Below are 19,169 nucleotides of genomic sequence, written 5' to 3' on the forward strand. Positions count from 1 at the left end.
ACTGCTGCCTTCTTTATTATGCAAAAACAGTCATCCACGTACCTCACAAATACTTTCGGCCTGTCAATAAAGGAGCCCAGTGCCGTCTCTTCTATGTGTTCCATTGTGAGGTTCGCAGCCGTAACGGAGATTGCCGCTCCCATCGCGGTCCCGCTGGCTTGTCTGTAGAAGCTCCCGTTGACGCTGAAGTACGTCCCCTTGAGGCAGTATTCCAGTAGGCGACACAGTTCGTCGACGCCCAGGCAGGTTCTTTCATCCAAGAGCTCGTCTTGGTTCAACGCTGCTCGTGCGCTAGATACCGCTAGTGCTACGGGCACACTGGTGAACAGGGATACGACGTCGAACGAGACGAAGCACTCATCGCTGCTCACGGTCACATCTCTCATGCGCTCCAAGAAGTGGCTGGCGTCGCGTATGTGGGTTGGTGTTTGCCCCACGAGCGGCGCGAGAGTCCGGTGGAGATACTTGGACAGCGCCCGGAGTGGAGATGTTGTAAAATCCACGATAGGACGGAGCGGAACTGTGGGCTTGTGGGTCTTGGGAAGCCCGTAAAATCCTGGTGCAGAGCCGTTCCGGCAGATGAGCTGGAGGTATGCGTTTCTCGCCTTCGGGTGCGCTTTAAAGATATCCGCCAGGAGCTTGTTCATTTCCCTTTGGACACTTGGTGTGGGGTCCTTCGTCAGCTCTTCGTAGGCCGGACTGTCCAGCATGTCTCGCACTTTGTCGTTGTATGCCTCCCTGTCGAGCAGGACCACTGCGTTCCCCCTTTGTCGGCCGGGAGGATGACAACCTTATCATCATTTCGGAGCGCATGGATCGCCTTACACTCCTCTCTCGACAGGTTGTGCTCACTGCGCTTTCCTATTTTTGATAGTACGCCGATAGCCTTGATACGCACGTTCTCCCGAATGCCGCTGTCGAGTCGCCTTATGCCTTCCTCCGTAGCCGCGATGATCTTCGGCAGTGACGGACGTGTCGTGGTCGTGTTGAAGTTGTGTCCCTTTGCCAGCACGCTGTGCTCTGTCGGGGAGAGTTGTTTGGAGGACAGATTGACGACGAAATTCTCGTTGTCAGGACTGTAGTGGTGTTTTTCGCCTTGAAGCGTCGCAAGCTTACTTTTGTGGGTCGCTTGTTGTTTCTGCGCTGTTGTTGCAGCCACATTTCGTGCGAACTCCTCCAGTGACGGAAAGATGTCGGGCAGTCGATGTTGAAGTTGCCGTCGTAGAAAGACCAGGTCTAATTCCTTCTTCTTGATGACGCTGTGGCACTCATGAATTCGGGCGTTTAGTAGCCGCCGTTCAGCTTGTGCGATGATCTTGTTGCCCTCCGCCGTGTACACCAGGCGCTTGAGCTGAAGGCTTCGTGGTATCACGTTCCTCTCCCGACAGGTCCTCGTGAAGTCGAGATGGTTGCGGTAGGTCGTGACGCCGCGTGCTACGTTCACGTACCGCTTTGCGAGGAGCGCTGCTTCCTGACCGAAGTCACTGCGTAATGACTTAAACGTAAACATTTTGACAGCAATCTGTCTGGCTGGGTAGAATAAAGAATGAAATAAAGAATGAAACAAGGCTTCGAAAATGGGTTAGATTACATACCCGTATCATTGGAAAGTAAATAAACAAAAAAGATATATAAAGAGAGCAATTTCAGTGAACACACCAGTGTATCACATGGGAGCAATAATACAGGCTTTTGTTGTGAATAGACACATGAGTGGGTACATATATATATCGCCGCAGAGATTGCTCCTACGAATCATTTTACAAAGAGAACCAACGAGACGCTATGTGGGCGCCTACCCCTCCCTTTTATGCATTTTCTGTCAACAAAGAGCTAACCTAGACTATATCATCTGGGTGTGTACTCGAAACCTACCACCATATTCTCTACACAATAATAGTAAGGAGCAGTGGGAGGCTGCTATGTGCAGCTCGGCGCCCGAGGTCCAGGACCAGATCTTGGATTGGGCCAAGAGGGTAGCGGAGACCTACGCTGGGTAGGCTGCTCTGACGCTCCACCACCACACCTTTACCTTTTGGGATGAATAAAGTTTTTCTCCTCCTCCTCTACAGTGCCTCGCAACCAACGAGACGCTAAGTGGGCGTCTACAGTGCCTCGTGCGTGCTCACGCATCTTGGCGCAGAGCAGCGCATGCCTCTGCTGCACGAGCACGAGCCGGGAAGACTTACATAGTAGTTCAGAAAGGGACACGTAGGCGGAACGCTTTTAGCAGACTCTTCTTTGTGACATAGCTACTTTTCTCCTTCAATAAATCATTGTGTGTGTGGCCCCCTCTAGTCATCATCATCATCAGCCTGACTACGTCCACTGCAGGACAAAGGCCTCTCCCATGTTTCGCCAGTTAACCCGGTCCTGTGCTTGCTGCTGCCAATTTATACCCGCAAACTTCTTAATCTCATCTGCCCACCTAACCTTCTGTCTCCCCCTGACCCGCTTCCCTTCTCTGGGAATCCAGTCAGTTACCCTTAATGACCAGCGGTTATCCTGTCTACGCGCTACATGCCCTGCCCATGTACATTTCTTCTTCTTGATTTCAGCTATGATATCCTTAACCCCCGTTTGTTCCCTAATCCACTCTGCTCTCTTCTTGTCTCTTAAGGTTACACCTACCATTTTTCTTTCCATTGCTCACTGCGTCGTCCTCAATTTAAGCTGAACCCTCTTTGCAAGTCTCCAGGTTTCTGCTCCGTAGCTAAGTACCGGCAAGATACAGCTGTTACATACCTTCCTCTTGAGGGTTAGTGGCAATCTACCTGTCATAATTTGCGAGTGCTTGCCGAATGTGCTCCACCCCATTCTTATTCTTCTAGTTACTTCAATCTCGTGGTTCGGCTCTGCGGTTATTACCTGCCCTAAGTAGATATAGTCTTTTACAACTTCAAGTGCACTATTACCTATCTCGAAGCGCTGCTCTTTGCCGAGGTTGTTGTACATTACTTTCGTTTTCTGCAGATTAATTTTAAGACCCACCTTTCTGCTCTCCTTGTCTAACTCCGTAATCATGAGTTGCAATTCGTCCCCCGAGTTACTCAGCAATGCAATGTCATCGGCGAAGCGCAGGTTACTAAGGTACTCTCCATTGACTCTTATCCCTAACTGTTCCCATTCTAGGCTTCTGAAAACCTCCTGTAAGCACGCGGTAAATAGCATTGGGGAAATTGTGTCCCCCTGCCTTACACCCTTCTTGATTGGTATTTTGTTGCTTTCTTTATGAAGCACTATGGTAGCAGTTGATCCCCTGTAGATTTCTTCCAGAATATTTATATATACTTCATCTACGCCCTGATTCCGCAGTGTTTGCATGACGGCTGATATTTCTACTGAATCAAACGCCTTCTCGTAATCTATGAAGGCTATGTATAGTGGTTGGTTATACTCTGAGCATTTCTCTATTACCTGATTGATAGTATGAATGTGGTCAATCGTTGAGTAGCCTGTTCGAAATCCTGCTTGTTCCTTTGGTTGATTGAATTCTAATGTTCTCTTTACTCTGTTAGCAATTACCTTTGTAAATAGCTTGTATACTACAGAGAGCAAGCTGATCGGCCTGTAATTCTTCAAGTCCTTGTCATCTCCTTTCTTATGTATTAAGATGATGTTAGCGTTCTTCCTGGTACTCTTCCCGTCAGGAGACACCTCGTAAACAGGGTGGCTAGTTTTTCTAACACAATCTGTCCTCCATCTTTCAGCAGATCTGATGTTACCTGATCCTCACCAGCAGCTTTGCCCCTTTGCATGCTCTCCAAAGATTTTCTGACTTCTTCTATCATTACTGGTGGGGTGTAATCTGGGTTACTGCTAGTTCTTATAGTATTAAGGTCGTGGTTGTCTCGGCTACTGTACAGATCTCTGTAAAACTCCTCCGCTATTTTAACTATCCTATCCATATTGGTAGTTATTTTGCCTTTTTTGTCCCTTAGTGCACACATCCGACTTTTGCCTATCCCAAGTTTTCTCTTCAATGCTTTGACACTTCCTCCGTTTTTCAGAGCGTGTTCAATTCTCTCCATGTTATACCTTCTTACATCGCATACCTTACATCGATTAATCAACTTCGAAAGCTCTGCCAGTTCTATTTTGTCTGTTGTACTTGACACTTTCATGATTTGACGCTTCTTAATTAGGTTCTTCGTTTCCTGGGAAAGCTTGCCAGTGTCCTGTCTAACTACCCTGCCTCCAACTTCCACTGCACACTCCGTAATGATACTCGTCAGATTATCATTCATTGTATCTACGCTAAGGTTGGTTTCCTCACTAAGAGCCGAGTACCTGTTCTGCAGCGACACTCTGAATTCCTGCACTTTCCCTCTCAGTGCTAGCTGATTGATTGGCTTCTTGCGTATCAGTTTCTGTCGTTCCTTCTTCAAGTCTAGGCGAATTCGAGACCGTACCATTCTATGGTCACTGCATCGTATCTTGCCAATCACTTCCACATCCTGCACGATTCCAGGGTGTGCACTCATTATAAAGTCTATTTCGTTCTTATTTTCGCCATTAGGGCTCCTCCATGTCCACTTGCGGTTTTCTCGTTTTCGGTAGAAGGTATTCAAAATCCGTAAATTATTGCGTTCTGCGAATTCTACTAGTAGCTCTCCTCTGGCGTTTCTTGTACCGATGCCATAATCTACTACTGCCTGTTCTCCAGCCTGCTTCTTCCCTACCTTTGCATTAAAGTCGCCCATCACTATAGTATACTGTGTTTTTACCTTACTCATTGCCGATTCCACGTCTTCATAGAAGCTTTCAACTGAAGCGTCATCATGGCTGGATGTAGGCGCGTAAGCCTGTACTACCTTCATCTTGTATCTTTTATTCAGTTTAATTACGATACCTACCACCCTTTCATTAATGCTATAGTATTCCTCTATGTTGCCAGCTATGTTTCTGTGAATTAGGAACCCCACTCCCAGTTCTCTTCTGTCTGCCAAGCCCCTGTAGCAAAGGACGTGCCCATTCTGTAGCACCGTATAGGCCTCATCTGTCCTCCTAACCTCACTGAGCCCTATTATATCCCATTTAACACCCTCTAGCTCCTCAAATAGTACAGCTAGACTTCCCTCACTAGATAAGGTTCTAGCGTTAAACGTTGCCAAGTTCAGGTTCCAATGGCGGCCTGTCCGGATCCAGAGATTCTTAGCACCCTCTGCTGCGTCGCAGATCTGACCACCGCCGTGGTCAGTTGCTTCGCAGCTGCTGGGGACTGAGGGCCGTGAGTTATTTGACGTAAGCATGTGGGAGGTAGTGGCCAGATACTGCACCAGGGTGGCCAATCCTTCACTGGTGAGGGAGTGCGTTCTCGGCGGTGTTTGCCGGTGAGGCCGCACCCCAGGCCTCTTAATGCAGTTCCATCAACACGCGGATTTTTTGAATTTTTTTTAATCTGGTTGGGAACTGCGCGGTACCGGGATTTGAACCACGGACCTCTTGCATGCGAGGCGGATGCTCCCCCTCTAGTATTACGTGACAATATAATACTTATATTACTAAGTACACTCGAGCTTCAATAATTGAATGTGCTCTAAGAATTAAGAAGTACATATTCGACATCTTTCTGAAAGCCGTTATGGGAGAAGCCTGCAGTAGCGAAGTTAGTACTTGGGGATGACTACTTAGTAGACTAGGGTTTGCCATTTTAAAGGTCGCTGACCATAGTTATTCTAGCTTTTAGTTTCAAAAAGTATAACGTCTCTCCTGTTAAGAAAACTCCTGTTAACGAATTTCCCATCGCAGGCTTTCATCTCCTACTTCTTGCCTTTGTTTTGGATTACTAATTAATGTTGTCTCTTAATTGAATGTGTGCCACGTTCACTGTATATTAGGCCAAATTATTATAGGCTTCAATGTGCATTGTGATCTTGACGCAATAATGTTAACAATGTTGGTGTCGGCGTCACCAGCATTGTGCTTGAGCAAAAAATTTGCGGAGAGTCCGCATTCGAGTCGAGCGCAAGCAAGCCTTCGCCACCGATGTCAAAAGCGGCAGGAGTGACTAACCAGGCAGCCTACATTACCGTTGACCACTCTATTATTCACTCATACAACGTACCAACTGGGTGGGTATTCTGGTTTTTCAATCATAGCCCTAAAACGCAGATAATAAATGCGAAGAATTTCTTTGCGAGATATATATATATATGAGATCTAACAGACAATAATGCCAATCCTTGGCAGTATTGTCTGTTAGATCTCGTTATTATTGTGCCAAAACACGGAAAAACAAGCACTTGGGTATACACTTCTTTCCATATATATATATATATATATATATATATATATATATATATATATATATATATATATATATATATATATATATATATATATATATATATATATATATAAACAAGCACTTGGGTATACACTTCTTTCCATATATATATATATATATATATATATATATATATATATATATATATATATATATATATATATATATATATATATTACAACTTTATTCCATTTCTTAACCACAGAATGCTTTTTTTTCAACATTTATTTCGTGAGGCATAGATAGATAGATAGATAGATAGATAGATAGATAGATAGATAGATAGATAGATAGATAGATAGATAGATAGATAGATAGATAGATAGATAGATAGATAGATAGATAGATAGATAGATAGATCTCACCAACTGCTACCTCTTGCACGGGATCGCGCCGTGAGGTACTACACAGAGTGAGATAAACTGTATTTGGTTACAACATTCAGTTACGTGCACTGCCACATGATAAGCGAGTCTGGCTCGGACACCTTTTTTTTAATTCTTAGATAAGCGGTTTTATGGGTTCGCGGCGAGCCGATCCGGCGGCAGACGCCGCAAGAATCGATGCGAAATCGATCGGCGAGGATTAGGACCTTTCGGCGGCGAGACTGCTCAGTGTGAAATAGCCTTTAAAGGCAAAGCTTGGACGCCCTTGAGAGTTTTTGTTAATTTCTTTATGGTTGCGAACGCGTTCTATTCTGGGATGCCGATGTGTCTGAGGCGACATTAGTAATCTACTATACAGCAAATCTAGCCAGCAGGCGAGATAGCCCTATCAGAGTCAAGTGATACCAACGTTTCTACAAACGTTGAGTGATATGGTCGGTCGACGGATATTAGCCGAAGGAGCCGACTCGACTTGAATTCATTGGGTCTAACGAAGCCAATAATACAGCGCGACAGCTTCTCATTTTGATTTCTTCGTGTTTCATTTTCCTGAATAAATAAAATTAACCTAAATTCTGGCCTTTTCAGAGCCTAAACCCTGATGTTATAAATTTTTTCACTGAAACGTTTCATGTGCTATTTCAATAAGGCCGCATGATTCGGGCATCATTCTGCGGACATCATTCGGGCATTATTTTCTTCAGTTTCTCTAATTATCTTCAAGGCTAGATATGGAATAATTGGAATGCTTACAGAAGCTTACGATTGGGTACTCTGTGACTCCTGATTGATTTTTCGGAGCAGGCGTTCACTAAGGAGAACCTAAGTCTAAGTGCACGATTCGTTATCGACCTTTCAGCCGCATCGCTGCTACCTTCTTGGCCGGTGTTGAACCCGTGACCTTCATTCATCTCGGAAGCGCAGCGCTAGCTTCTTACTGATCTAGCCCAGCTAGCCACGGGCCTCACAGTACGAGTGCTAAGTGGTGCCGAACACGACTAAGTCGGGCACTGGGATATACGGCCAGAAGCTTACGCATGCAGAGACGTAGGGCAGGAAAGAAAATCCTAGAGAAGGGGCCGAACACTCCCAGACAGCTGGAATAAGATGGGTCTCAACAAGCAATTAAAGAGACCATGTAATCCTTCAAAAACAATTGGCTACTACAAACGAGAAACGCGAAAGAAGCGTGATCAAGAAAATCGGGGAACACGAAACAAGCTGATGGAGCCGTCGAGTAAAGAAGACGGCAGAGATATGCGTGTGACACCAGAAAAAGAAAACAAAAGATGCACGAAAACCCGAACGCACAGACAGCATATGGCCTTCCTCGAAATCTGCACACATCCTCCTTTTCCTACTTCGTCTCCCACTCCCTGCCAACTTCTCTCTCACTGATTTCTTTTGGGGTACCTTTAGTGTGTGTGTGCGTTTGTGTTTCTTTTTTTTTCTTCTTGCAGCGTTTTGTCAGGTTGCCGCCCAAGCATCCATGCAGTACGCTTTTCAGAACCTCCAAGAATCTGATATATTTGGAAGTGCCCGTTTCGCAATAGGTACACGTCAAGCAAGCCACCAATTAGAAAACGATCACACTCCATTTTTTCCCTTCCCCCTTCTTCTCCAGGATCAAATTTGCTGATTCATTCACTTGTAAGGCTGGAAAATTTATACAACACAAATAGAAAGTCAACGAACTGTGTAAGGTAATTTTTTTGTCTCCTAAGCCGGCCCTTCTTGCAACCGCCTCAGGGAACAGGTTTTAAGAACACATCGCGTATACCAAATGCTATGCAACGATAGAATTTTGGATAAAGGGCTCTTTCCGAAGCGCCTGTTCTCAGCTCGGACTTCAGTGACAGATGGCCCCTGTAATAATTGATGGAAAATGTGCAGCGATAGCATTGATCGATTTAGTATAAGTGAATTAAACGAATAAAACAGCAAACAAAACCACAAGATATGCATTGCATATAGACTGGCCAGACATCTGTGCATTCGACGACGTGATATAAAACAAACTGAACATTAATCAACTGTAAGCAGTAGGTCGTGTGTATTATAGCATATAGAGTTGAATATGTAAATAGGAACAACGTTAAAAGCAACCAAGTGGATCATTTAGGCCAGTTGGTACCGGTCTCTATTCTTTTACGGGAATAAGATTCATGTTTAAGTTTATTTGTGTCGCACTTGCCCACATTGAGTGACCACTGTTGTCAAGAGCATAAAAAAAGTGTCAGCTTCGCCGCAAGGGTGAAGCAACAAATGCGATAGCAGCAAATTGGAATCGTGTACGAAGTAAAGCTAGCATATATGTCCTTTTTCAACTCACTTTGCTTAACTAAACGAAGCGCCCGCATCAGGGAGCTTAGCCGCTGCATCGCACGAAGCGAACTTTGTGCTGTTTATCACGTCAACGCCTACGAAGCGCTGAGAAGACAGCACGTACGGAGAACTGCCTATCCCTGTCAGTATAGCCAGTTCATATATTTAACACTCATATATTTCCAAAAATAAGAATGGGGTGGAGCACAATTGGCAAGCACTGTCTAATTATGACAGGTAGATTGCCACTATTCCTCAAGAGGAAGGTATATAACAGCTGTATCTTGCCGGTACTTAGCTACGGAGCAGAAACCTGCAGAGAGGGTTCAGCTTAAATTGAGGGTGACGCAGCGAGCAATAGAAAGAAAAATGATAGGTGTAACTTTAAGAGACAAGAAGAGGGCAGAGTGGATTAGGGAACAAACGGGGGTTAAGGATATCATAGTTGAAATCAAGAAGAGGAAATGGACATGGGCCGGGCATGTAGCGCGTAGACAGGATAACCGCTGGTCATTAAGGGTAACTAACAGGATTCCCAGAGAAAGCAAGCGGGTTAGGGGGAGACAGAAGGTTAAATGGGCAGATGAGCTTAAGAAGTTTCCGGGTATAAATTGGCAGCAGCAAGCGCAGTACCGGGTTAACTGGCGGAACATGGGAGAGGCCTTTGTCCTGCAGTGGACGTAGTCAGGCTGATCATGATGATGATGATGATGATGATGATGATATTTAACGCGACAGCGTTAAAGAGCTGCTTTCACAGAACTTCCGGCGTCAGCGTCAGTGTTTCGGCGCCACCTCATATACTGCCTGATATTTCATCATACGTTCCACGTAAATAGGTTAATGAGAGGAGTATTCAACAGTTATTGTTGCATTTGGCATTAAAATTTCGTTATTTGTTGATGGGCAGGGACTTCATTAGCAGACCCACGGAGTTTTCACTCACCGGGCCTTATCTCTCCCACGCGGAACGTCGAGGCCTTGCCTCACCGCTGCCTCAGAGCCTGCTGCGGTCCAAGGTTGGTCGCCGACGCTGGGGTTGCGCAAGACAGCGAGGCAGCGGCCCACCGCGGCGGAAGAGTTCCGGAGTTAGGACCTTGCGGTTTTTTGTAACGGTCCAACTTTATTCGCAAGTTAGGGCCAAAGTCAGCCCAGGTAATGGGAAGCATCATGCACTTACAGCATAATAGAGCACCGTGTATCTGTCTGTCCCTATTTCTCTACAAATGCTCGTAAATTTGCGCTACCAGGCAGCAGATTTCTTGAGGTCACATCCGTAATTTTTATAACGCAGCTGACTACTCCACATTTCGCGCACGTCTAAGTTTTGACGGCCATTATATCAGCAGTTAGGCTGCCGGTCACAACGTTTTTTTTTTTTTTTTCAGAGCTTAATGTTTTACTGAGTTAACGCCACCAATTCGTGTTTCTATCACTCTCTTTCTCTTCTTGACTCATTGGACTCCAACGTCGATGCTTTCTCGACCACAGCGCCAGCGAAAGCCATGCAATCGTCGAAACATTGCAGAGAGACAGATATCGAGAGGACAAAAGGACGCATCGCGCGGTATTCATTTTGCATTTACGTTACTACTCTGTCACTTACTTTTTTTTCCTACCCACTGCATTTTCTTCGTCCGCGACCGCAATTGTAAAACAGTATGAATGATGGTGACAGGCTGAGAGCAAACAACGAGTATGGGAGATGAAAAATAGCCGCGACGGAACTGAATTCCGGGAATACAAACGAGAGGGACGCGAGGCGGTCGCAAAAAAAGTCAAGCTGACGCTCGCAGCACACAGCGGTAAAAAATTGTGTGTGATTTTCCTCCGAAAGAGAATGGCGGAATGAATCCCCGTTGTGCTCGCCGCCTTCTGTGCCCGCTTTCTTCCACAGTTTTAGCTAGCGTACGCTCGCGCTACAACAGCAAAAAAACAGAAAACAAGTGCGCGAACTTTTACATACACGCACACGTACATACATACATACATACATACATACATACATACATACATACATACATACATACATACATACATACATACATACATACATACATACATACATACATACATACATACATACATACATACATACATACATACATACATACATACATAGATGCATACATACATACATACATACATACATACATACATACATACATACATACATACATACATACATACATACATACATACATACATACATACATACATACATACATACACGCACACATACATTGCAACCCCAAGCAACTTAGTGCAGCTCTCGTCAAACTGCGCCAGGAAGAGTCAGTCACGCACGTCACCTCCACAGCTCTTCTTTTACAGCTACGTCGTAGCCGACAGCCGTCCATCTTTGCGTTCAAATTCTTTTCTTCTCTAGATCCTGGGCCAACTTCGCGGGCTTCAGGCCTGGCACGCCAGAACGAACGGAGGAAAAGCGAACTGAAGAAAGAGAACGACCTCGCGTTCAACTCGGGCGTGTGGAATTTCTCATTGTTTAGAAAGCTCCCGTCTACAGAGCGCTGGGATCTCGCGAAAGACAAAAACGCTTCGCTTAAGGGAAGGCATTCTCTTCCCCCACGCCTCTCTCTCTCATTCTATCGGTTGTGGTTCAATACGGACGAATCCCGAACACTGCTCTGCGGAAGGAAGGAAAACAAGTGAAAGAGGAGGAACAGCCGAGTCTGGGTACCGGAAGCGCCAACGGATACTCGCGCCATTCGAAGGCCCCGGCAAGTTTGCCCCTCGATGGCTTTTGCTGTACCGTCTTCGCTTCCGTTCAAGTGCACGCGAATGTAGACACACAGCAGCCACGCAGCGTTCCTTTTGCTAAGCGCGTCTTCGCCGCCCACTCGCTTCTGCCGCAGGGGCTTTCGAAAACGGGCGCTACAATCGACGCCCCGTCACTGTTCGCGAACTTTTATTTATGCCCCTGACACTTTGCGTCTACGTGTTGTTGTTGTTGTTGTTGTTGTTGTTGTTGTTGTTGTTGTTGTTGTTGTTGTTGTTGTTGTTGTTGTTGTTGTTGTTTGTATTTGTGCCTTTCTCATCTAGAACGTAAAAACTTGCGCCAAGAGTTATCGCCAGACACGAAAGCGGGGAGGCGTGAGTGCGACGAATGCGGGGTTAAGCGGAGATGCGTGTGTGTCCACAATCAGTGTTTCTTTTTACTTTTTTTAATCAATATTTGCATCAAGTAAAGTGCGCATAAATTTATGGGAACTTGCAGTATACGCTTAACTTGATGTCACAGCGTGTAGAAATAACGTACAGAGGCACGCTTCTCTGTAGTTTGCCGAATAAATAAATACTAGTATAAATGCATAAAACTATCGGCGATTATAGCGATTAAACGATTCAGACGGGAAATGCCCTATACGAGTGATGCCTTATCCACCGGTATGTCAGGAGATTGAACGCCGGCTTAGCGGCCGCATTTTCGAAAGAGGCCAAAATGCTTGAAGTCCGCGTGCTTGAGTTAGGTGCACGTTGAAAAAACCCGGGTGATTAAATCTTTCAGAGACCCCTACTGAGGCGTCTCTTTAAATAATATGGTGGTTTTGAGAGATTAAGCCTCCACAATTATTATGGTTGTGGCCTTATCGTGGAGAGAAATTGTTTGTATTTGCCGATTCAGCTTACAAACTCTTCACTTTGATAAACAACCTGTATTTTCGTTCATTCTTCTCTCCAAGCTTCCTCTGTCAGTATCTAGATTGATGTGACACTGAATTCACACAACAAATCAATTTAAATTGAAGAAGTGTTCCTTTATTACTCTGTTATCCTTACATTCACTGATATACGTTTGTTGATAGAAGATGAATGCGAAAATCGAAGTTTTGGTTTTGAATTTCACGCCCTCTCCTCTTTGTGTAAATAAAGCGTCACATACCGGATTTTAGAGTGTTTTTTTTTCGGCTAGTATAGACGTCTTCAAGTTCTGTAACGTCACAGCGTGTCGACGCGGGAACTTTAAAGGGTTGTCACCATCTGTATTTTCTTTGTACGCGTTTTTTCGCTTGCCAAACGTGTTCTAACTGTATTAGAGTTGCACTTTTGTTTTGTGAAATGGAAATATACTTACAAGATAAATATCGTCTGTCTCTTTGTTATCTCTTCGAAACCCCCGATGCAAACGATGATACACGATCGTAGACTTATTGATTGATTTGTGGGGGTTTAACGTCCCAACACCACTATATGATTATGAGAGACGCCGTAGTGGAGGGCTCCGGAAATTTCGACCACCTGGGGTTCTTTAACGTGCACCCAAATCTGAGCACACGGGCCTACAACGTTTCCGCCTTCATCGGAAATGCAGCCGCCGCAGCCGGTATACGATCCCGCGACCTGCGGGTCAGCAGCCGAGTACCTTAGCCACTAGACCACCGCGGCGGGGGATATCGTAGACTTAGTGCGAGATACTTCAAAAAACATTAGACGTGGTGTTTAGTGGCACGAGAGCCCAACGCGCACCGCACGGTGTGGGGCCCGCACACGATATTACGATATGACAGCATTATTCTGCAAATTCTTCGACGTTTCCACCACATATAGCAAGGCAGATCTGAGCGCGCACGGGGCTCTTCAAGGATGTGGTCCATCACTGCAGCACACTCAATTTCTAAACAGTGGCATAACGCCGTCGACAAGAGCGCATAAAAATCTTCAGGAAAAAATTACGGGACTTTGCCACAAATAGCGCCGGGAAAAACAAATTACGATGCTTGCACTCAGGCGCGCAATGCTTGAAACGGGGAATCTGCACCATTCCAATGACTGATATGGTGGCTAATAGGTCGTTCCAAGGCTTTATCTGGGTTGTGCGTATACGTTGATTTTTAGCGCACAGTTGAATCACGGACAGTCACGGACACGACACGGGCCCGTCGTCATTGGCGTAGGCCTTCAGTCGTTTCGGGATCTTCTCATAGCCGCCAGTGCCTTTCCCGTTTCTTAGTATTCCCACACCGTGTGTAAGTACGTATACAAAGCATCTTCAGCTCACTGACGTCACTTCGTAGCCATTTTTGGGTGAACTGCGCTGCTGCCTTCATTTATATAGTCCACCAGTGGTGAGTAGTGGAATTTAGGCAATGTTTGTCGCACATACCAATCCATGATAATGATAGTTTACGTCCACAGCTTAAGTGTTGTCATAGCGGTGTCTACATGTGGTACCGTCTGGCGGCGACGCCTGGCTGCCTAGCAACGGATTCGCTTTGTTTCGCTTGCTTCGTGCAGGCCATTCCTGTGTATTCGGCGTTTTCGTTAAGCCACTTCGGGTGATTTGTAGTGAAGCTGTGATCACTATAGTATGATTAATTCAAGCTGCAGTCATCGCCATCAAGAAACACGCACGCAGCGTCTTACCAGCCAGCGTGGCCCAAGTGGCCCAAGCTTGCGTCTTTACCATCCTCATCGCTGCTCAGTCGGGCGTTGATTTCAGACTCACTGCTCAGCTGCAGAAAAAAGATCAAACCGAAAATGATTCACCGCGCCGCGAATCGCCATGGTTTAATATTTCTCAGTGTTTTCATCGTCGCTTGCTGATGCCGATGACGGTGGTGACGACAATGACGGAGGCGAAGACACGCCGAGCAGACGAAATGTCAACCGAAAATCACGTCACCATTCCATGTGACCACGTGATCAAATGGCGCGGGACCACGGAAGGTGACCGCTTGGCAGCGCTGAAACGGGTGCACGGCGGGCGGTTCACCCGTTTTGAATTGGTTTCGATACTGGTCATACTAATCGACATTAGGCATACTAATTCGTCCTTCTGTTGCATTGTTAGTACTGAATTCGTACTAGGACATCGATGACTACACGTTGACGCCGAAAACGCGACATGCGTCAAGTTGATGTCACTGTTCCTTTAAAGAAGCGGAGGAGGTCGTATTGAATCCGGACTCCCCTCACAACAGCGTGCATCACGACTGTTGTGTTTTTGCATACAGCACAGGATCAACACAACTTTAACACTTCTTGATTGTCCCAGTATTTATTAGCGCTTGTATTATTGAAAAAAAAATTATCGCGCACTAAGACGAGTCGACGGCGGGAGCATGTCGTCTGCGCTATATCAACGTCCCAATCAGTTTCTTTCAAGTAAGTCCTAATTACTTTCTATATTACATCATAACTCCTTCAAATCACGCCTTTTGCTGCCTAACCAATCTCCGTCATTTCCATTGCTCTGTTGGTATTTAGTAGACGCTAGGCATCCTGTATGACGCGTGGACCCACGAGGCGCGTCGTTCGCTGTTCTTGCCTTGTTTGAAAAATCCATTCTCCTTGACGCCGACGGCAACTTCTCGCGTTTGATGAGACATCTAAGCTTTTTGGGCTTTAAGACACGTGGAGACGAGCTGGCTCTTAATCGCGTTAACGCGGCTCGTTTATCAATTTCCGCCTTTCGAGAAAGCCCGCCTAAAAGCATCCCGAATATCCACGCTTGCTTTCACGGCCGGAAATTAGTTCCAAGGTTAAATGCACCCCACGCTTCGCACCGTAACACAGCAGCCTACTGTACGTTATAAAAAAGAAATGCTGGACCCTTCACCCGATAAAAGAGTTTACGAGTGGCGTACATCGCAAACCGACGTGTACTAGCCTTATTTTCTTTCTCTCAGGGCCGTTTTCATTTCGATCCTAGTAAACAAGCAGGCAGGCGCCTTCGCGAAGTCTGTGTCCTGGGGTTATTATTACGATCCGTAGACGGCGGTAGCTGCTACGAAGCCTGGTGAGTAGTAGTTTACGATCCATGTATCCAGTGCCTTGATATATATATATATATATATATATATATATCAGAAGTCTTTAAGAAGTGCGTGTTAGTGTAAAATGCACGTATGCCCTGACGAAGGCCGGTCCCCGGCCGTAACGTTGGCAATAAAGCATCGTTTTTTGTTTGCTTGTTCGCTTCTTCTGGTGATTTATAACTCGACCGGAATCCAGGAAGACTTTCAAGAAATATATATATATATATATATATATATATATATATATATATATATATATATATATATATATATATAGAGAGAGAGAGAGAGAGAGAGAGAGAGAGAGAGAGAGAGAGAGAGACGAACGACTCAGCGAAAGCGTGCGTTGACCGCACCCATAAAGTCTCGGTGGTAAACTTGTAAACTTCTCCTCGAGAGGTCTTCAGGTGTCTTGAGATAACAAGTGCTCACGCGCCAGCAAATGAGGGACCAGCAACGCAGCCAGGTAAAAACTAAGTACCTATACCCGGCCATTATCTGGCTCCTCCAGGGCACAACTAGATTAGAGTGAACTTGAAAGGATTATCTGTACTCGCGCGGGGCGCCCACACAGTTGACGCTCGCATGCCAGTCAGGTTGTTTTGGTGATCACTGTAGCTCGTACCTTAGAATAGAATATTTCAAGAATGTGTTGATTTTAGCTATCCTTATTTCCTCTTTCAAAGAATGTTGCGATCACATCTCCACATTGTTCGAATTGCTTAAGAAGTAGAGGGAAATATATGGAGAGAAAATAGCATACATGCACAAGGTAGATGTTCACTACTACTTTCACAGTTTCTTTGTTTGCTTATCCCCTCTATTAATTTTTGCGATGAGGCGTTCTTTGATGCATAATACTTTGTCTATATCTGTATTGTATGTGTGCTGTAACACTTGCATATACATTGAATCAGTGCCTCGTAGAACCTGTGAGCGTGTATCGAGGGGCCTGTGCTGCTCGGGAAGCTATAGCGAAAACCATTGTGACGCTTGACATGTTATGAATCTGCTTACATCACTGGAATAGAACAGTACGGACACGTAACACCCAGAGGTATAGAAGTGACCAGTTCCGCGTCGAGATGACAGGCGATGTATGGACACCCCAGTGCGAAGGTTCTCTATGCACGACATTCTCCGCCCTAATGAGAAGAATATGAGGGATTAGGATCACGCCGGGATAAGAGCGCGTACATCCTGCCATAAAAACTTGCTTCTGTGGCTACATTCTTATGTCTCATCAATGTAAAGCCCCTGACAACACATAAAGGCTTGCAGCTACCCTAAGAAATCATGTGGTTCAAATACGTAGTGGTTCACTCTGAAATCTCGATCGCATGGCATTTCCTGTGAGTAGTCAAGAGGCCTAGTGCTCTACCGCGACCAACAGCAATGATCCACGGGACGGATCTTTGCTCTCACATAGTAGAGTACCAAGTATTCTAAATCGTTAACAACTTTTTAAATGCGAAGGCATTTTTTAGTCGGGCTTTCTCGGGCACCCGGCGTTGTCCGCGGTGCCACTCTCACCCTCTTTTCTATAGCAACAGCTGCGGGCGCAAGAGCTTATCCTGTTCCCTAGCAAGCGGAACATAAGGTGCAAGAGAGTGTAGGAGAAATTACGTACGGTACTTCACCACTCCTTCTCTCGCCATTCACTCTCTCTCCTTTCTGCGCCCCACTTTCCCGTCGGCTCGCCCCTCACTATCAACCGTTCGCTGGCTGGGCACCTCTCAAGAATATTTGAAAATGTGTGCACGCTGTTTGTTTTAAATGCGAAGCATTTTTAGAGAACGTCGCCGACATTGAGCGTATATATATATATATATATATATATATATATATATATATATATATATATATATATATATATATATATATATATATATATATAGCCCGCCTACAACTTCGAGCTCTCCTGACCGTTTCGCTAACGGTATAGATACCGAAATTGGTGTGACGTAAATGAGTCTATGACGAGCCTAAGTGACTAGTCATAACATTATGTCATGAATGTCATGATATACATTTCACAGTGCTGCTCCTATTGCGGTGGTTTCGTTCACATGACATAATGCAATACAGGTATGATATGACATGACTGCATGATGAACATATATGACAGACCGTAACGTGGAAATCAAGACAATCATGTCATGTAACTGATGGCTACACGCCGCGCTCAGGGAACTTTCGCGGTCGTTTCGCTAGCTTCACGCATACCAAAATTGGTGTTGCGTGACGTCACTGGACTACAAAGGTATATGACTCGTGCAAACATGATAATCATGAAATGCGTATCATGTAATTCACATGTGGGGTCTAACGTCCTAAAACAATCATATTATTATGAGAGGTGCCGTAGGGGAGGGCTCTGGAAATTTCGACCAGCTGGTGTTCTCTACGTGCACCCAAATCTGAGCACACGGGCCTGCAGAATTTTCACCTCCATAGACAATGCAGCCGTCGCAGCCGGGATTCGATCCTGTGACCTGCGGGTCAGCAGCCGAGTGTCTTAGCCACTAGACCAAAGCGGCAGGACATGCGTGCAATGTAGGAACATGACAACACGCCACGCTCATGATGCGCTTGCGGCCGTTTTTATAGCTTCACATATGCCTAATCTGGTATTACTTGACGCCAACGGACGACGAAGGTAAGTGACGCGTCCAAACATGATAATCATAGCATGCATGTAATGTAAAACATGACTACACGCTACGCACATAGCTTGTTCGCGGCCCTTTCGCTAGCTCCACATATATCAAACTTGGTGTCAAGTGACGTGAAAAGACGACGAAGGTAAAGGATACGTCCAAACACGACAATCATCACATAGAAGTCATGTACGGCATAATTTAGGTCAGCCTCGTAACGTTGTCCTGATTTTAATGTTTCCAATCAACCTTCCTCATTCATGATTCGCATATCATCGATTCCCTCTGTATTTGGATCTGCCAATTTTCGTTGTCTTCATAATATTTTTAAATGCGAAGAATTTCTTAGTGAACTTCGGCGACTTTGAGCATATCTATCTATCTATCTATCTATCTATCTATCTATCTATCTATCTATCTATCTATCTATCTATCTATCTATCTATCTATCTATCTATCTATCTATCTATCTATCTAGCTAGCTAGCTAGCTAGCTAGCTACATACCAACGACGTATAGCTCTCCTGACCGTTTCTATAATGTATCAATACCAAAATGAGTATGACATCACATGACTGCATGATGAGCATAAGTGGCAAGTCATAACACGAAAATAATGGCATGTATGTCATCAATGTCATAATCTACATGTCAAGGTATTCCTGCCCTTGCTGTGGTTTAAGTCACATGACATAGTGCAAGACTGATATGGTATGACATGACTGCATGG

At 45.2% G+C, this 19,169-nt stretch overlaps 1 protein-coding gene across 1 annotated transcript; it reads right to left on the reverse strand.

Annotated features, from left to right (window-relative positions):
* Positions 1 to 679: 679 nt before the first annotated feature.
* Positions 680 to 1,510, reverse strand: LOC142787058 (uncharacterized). Its single transcript, XM_075884691.1, has one exon. The coding sequence runs from the start codon at positions 1,508 to 1,510 to the stop codon at positions 680 to 682; it is 831 nt and encodes a 276-aa protein (XP_075740806.1).
* Positions 1,511 to 19,169: the final 17,659 nt, after the last annotated feature.

The sequence above is a fragment of the Rhipicephalus microplus genome, unplaced genomic scaffold (genome assembly GCF_043290135.1).
Source record: "Rhipicephalus microplus isolate Deutch F79 unplaced genomic scaffold, USDA_Rmic scaffold_43, whole genome shotgun sequence".
Classification (NCBI taxonomy): domain Eukaryota; kingdom Metazoa; phylum Arthropoda; class Arachnida; order Ixodida; family Ixodidae; genus Rhipicephalus; species Rhipicephalus microplus.

Excerpts from the sequence above, each read along its gene's own strand:
- LOC142787058 (XM_075884691.1), bottom strand. The coding sequence starts at position 1,510 with ATGTTTACGTTTAAGTCATTACGCAGTGACTTCGGTCAGGAAGCAGCG.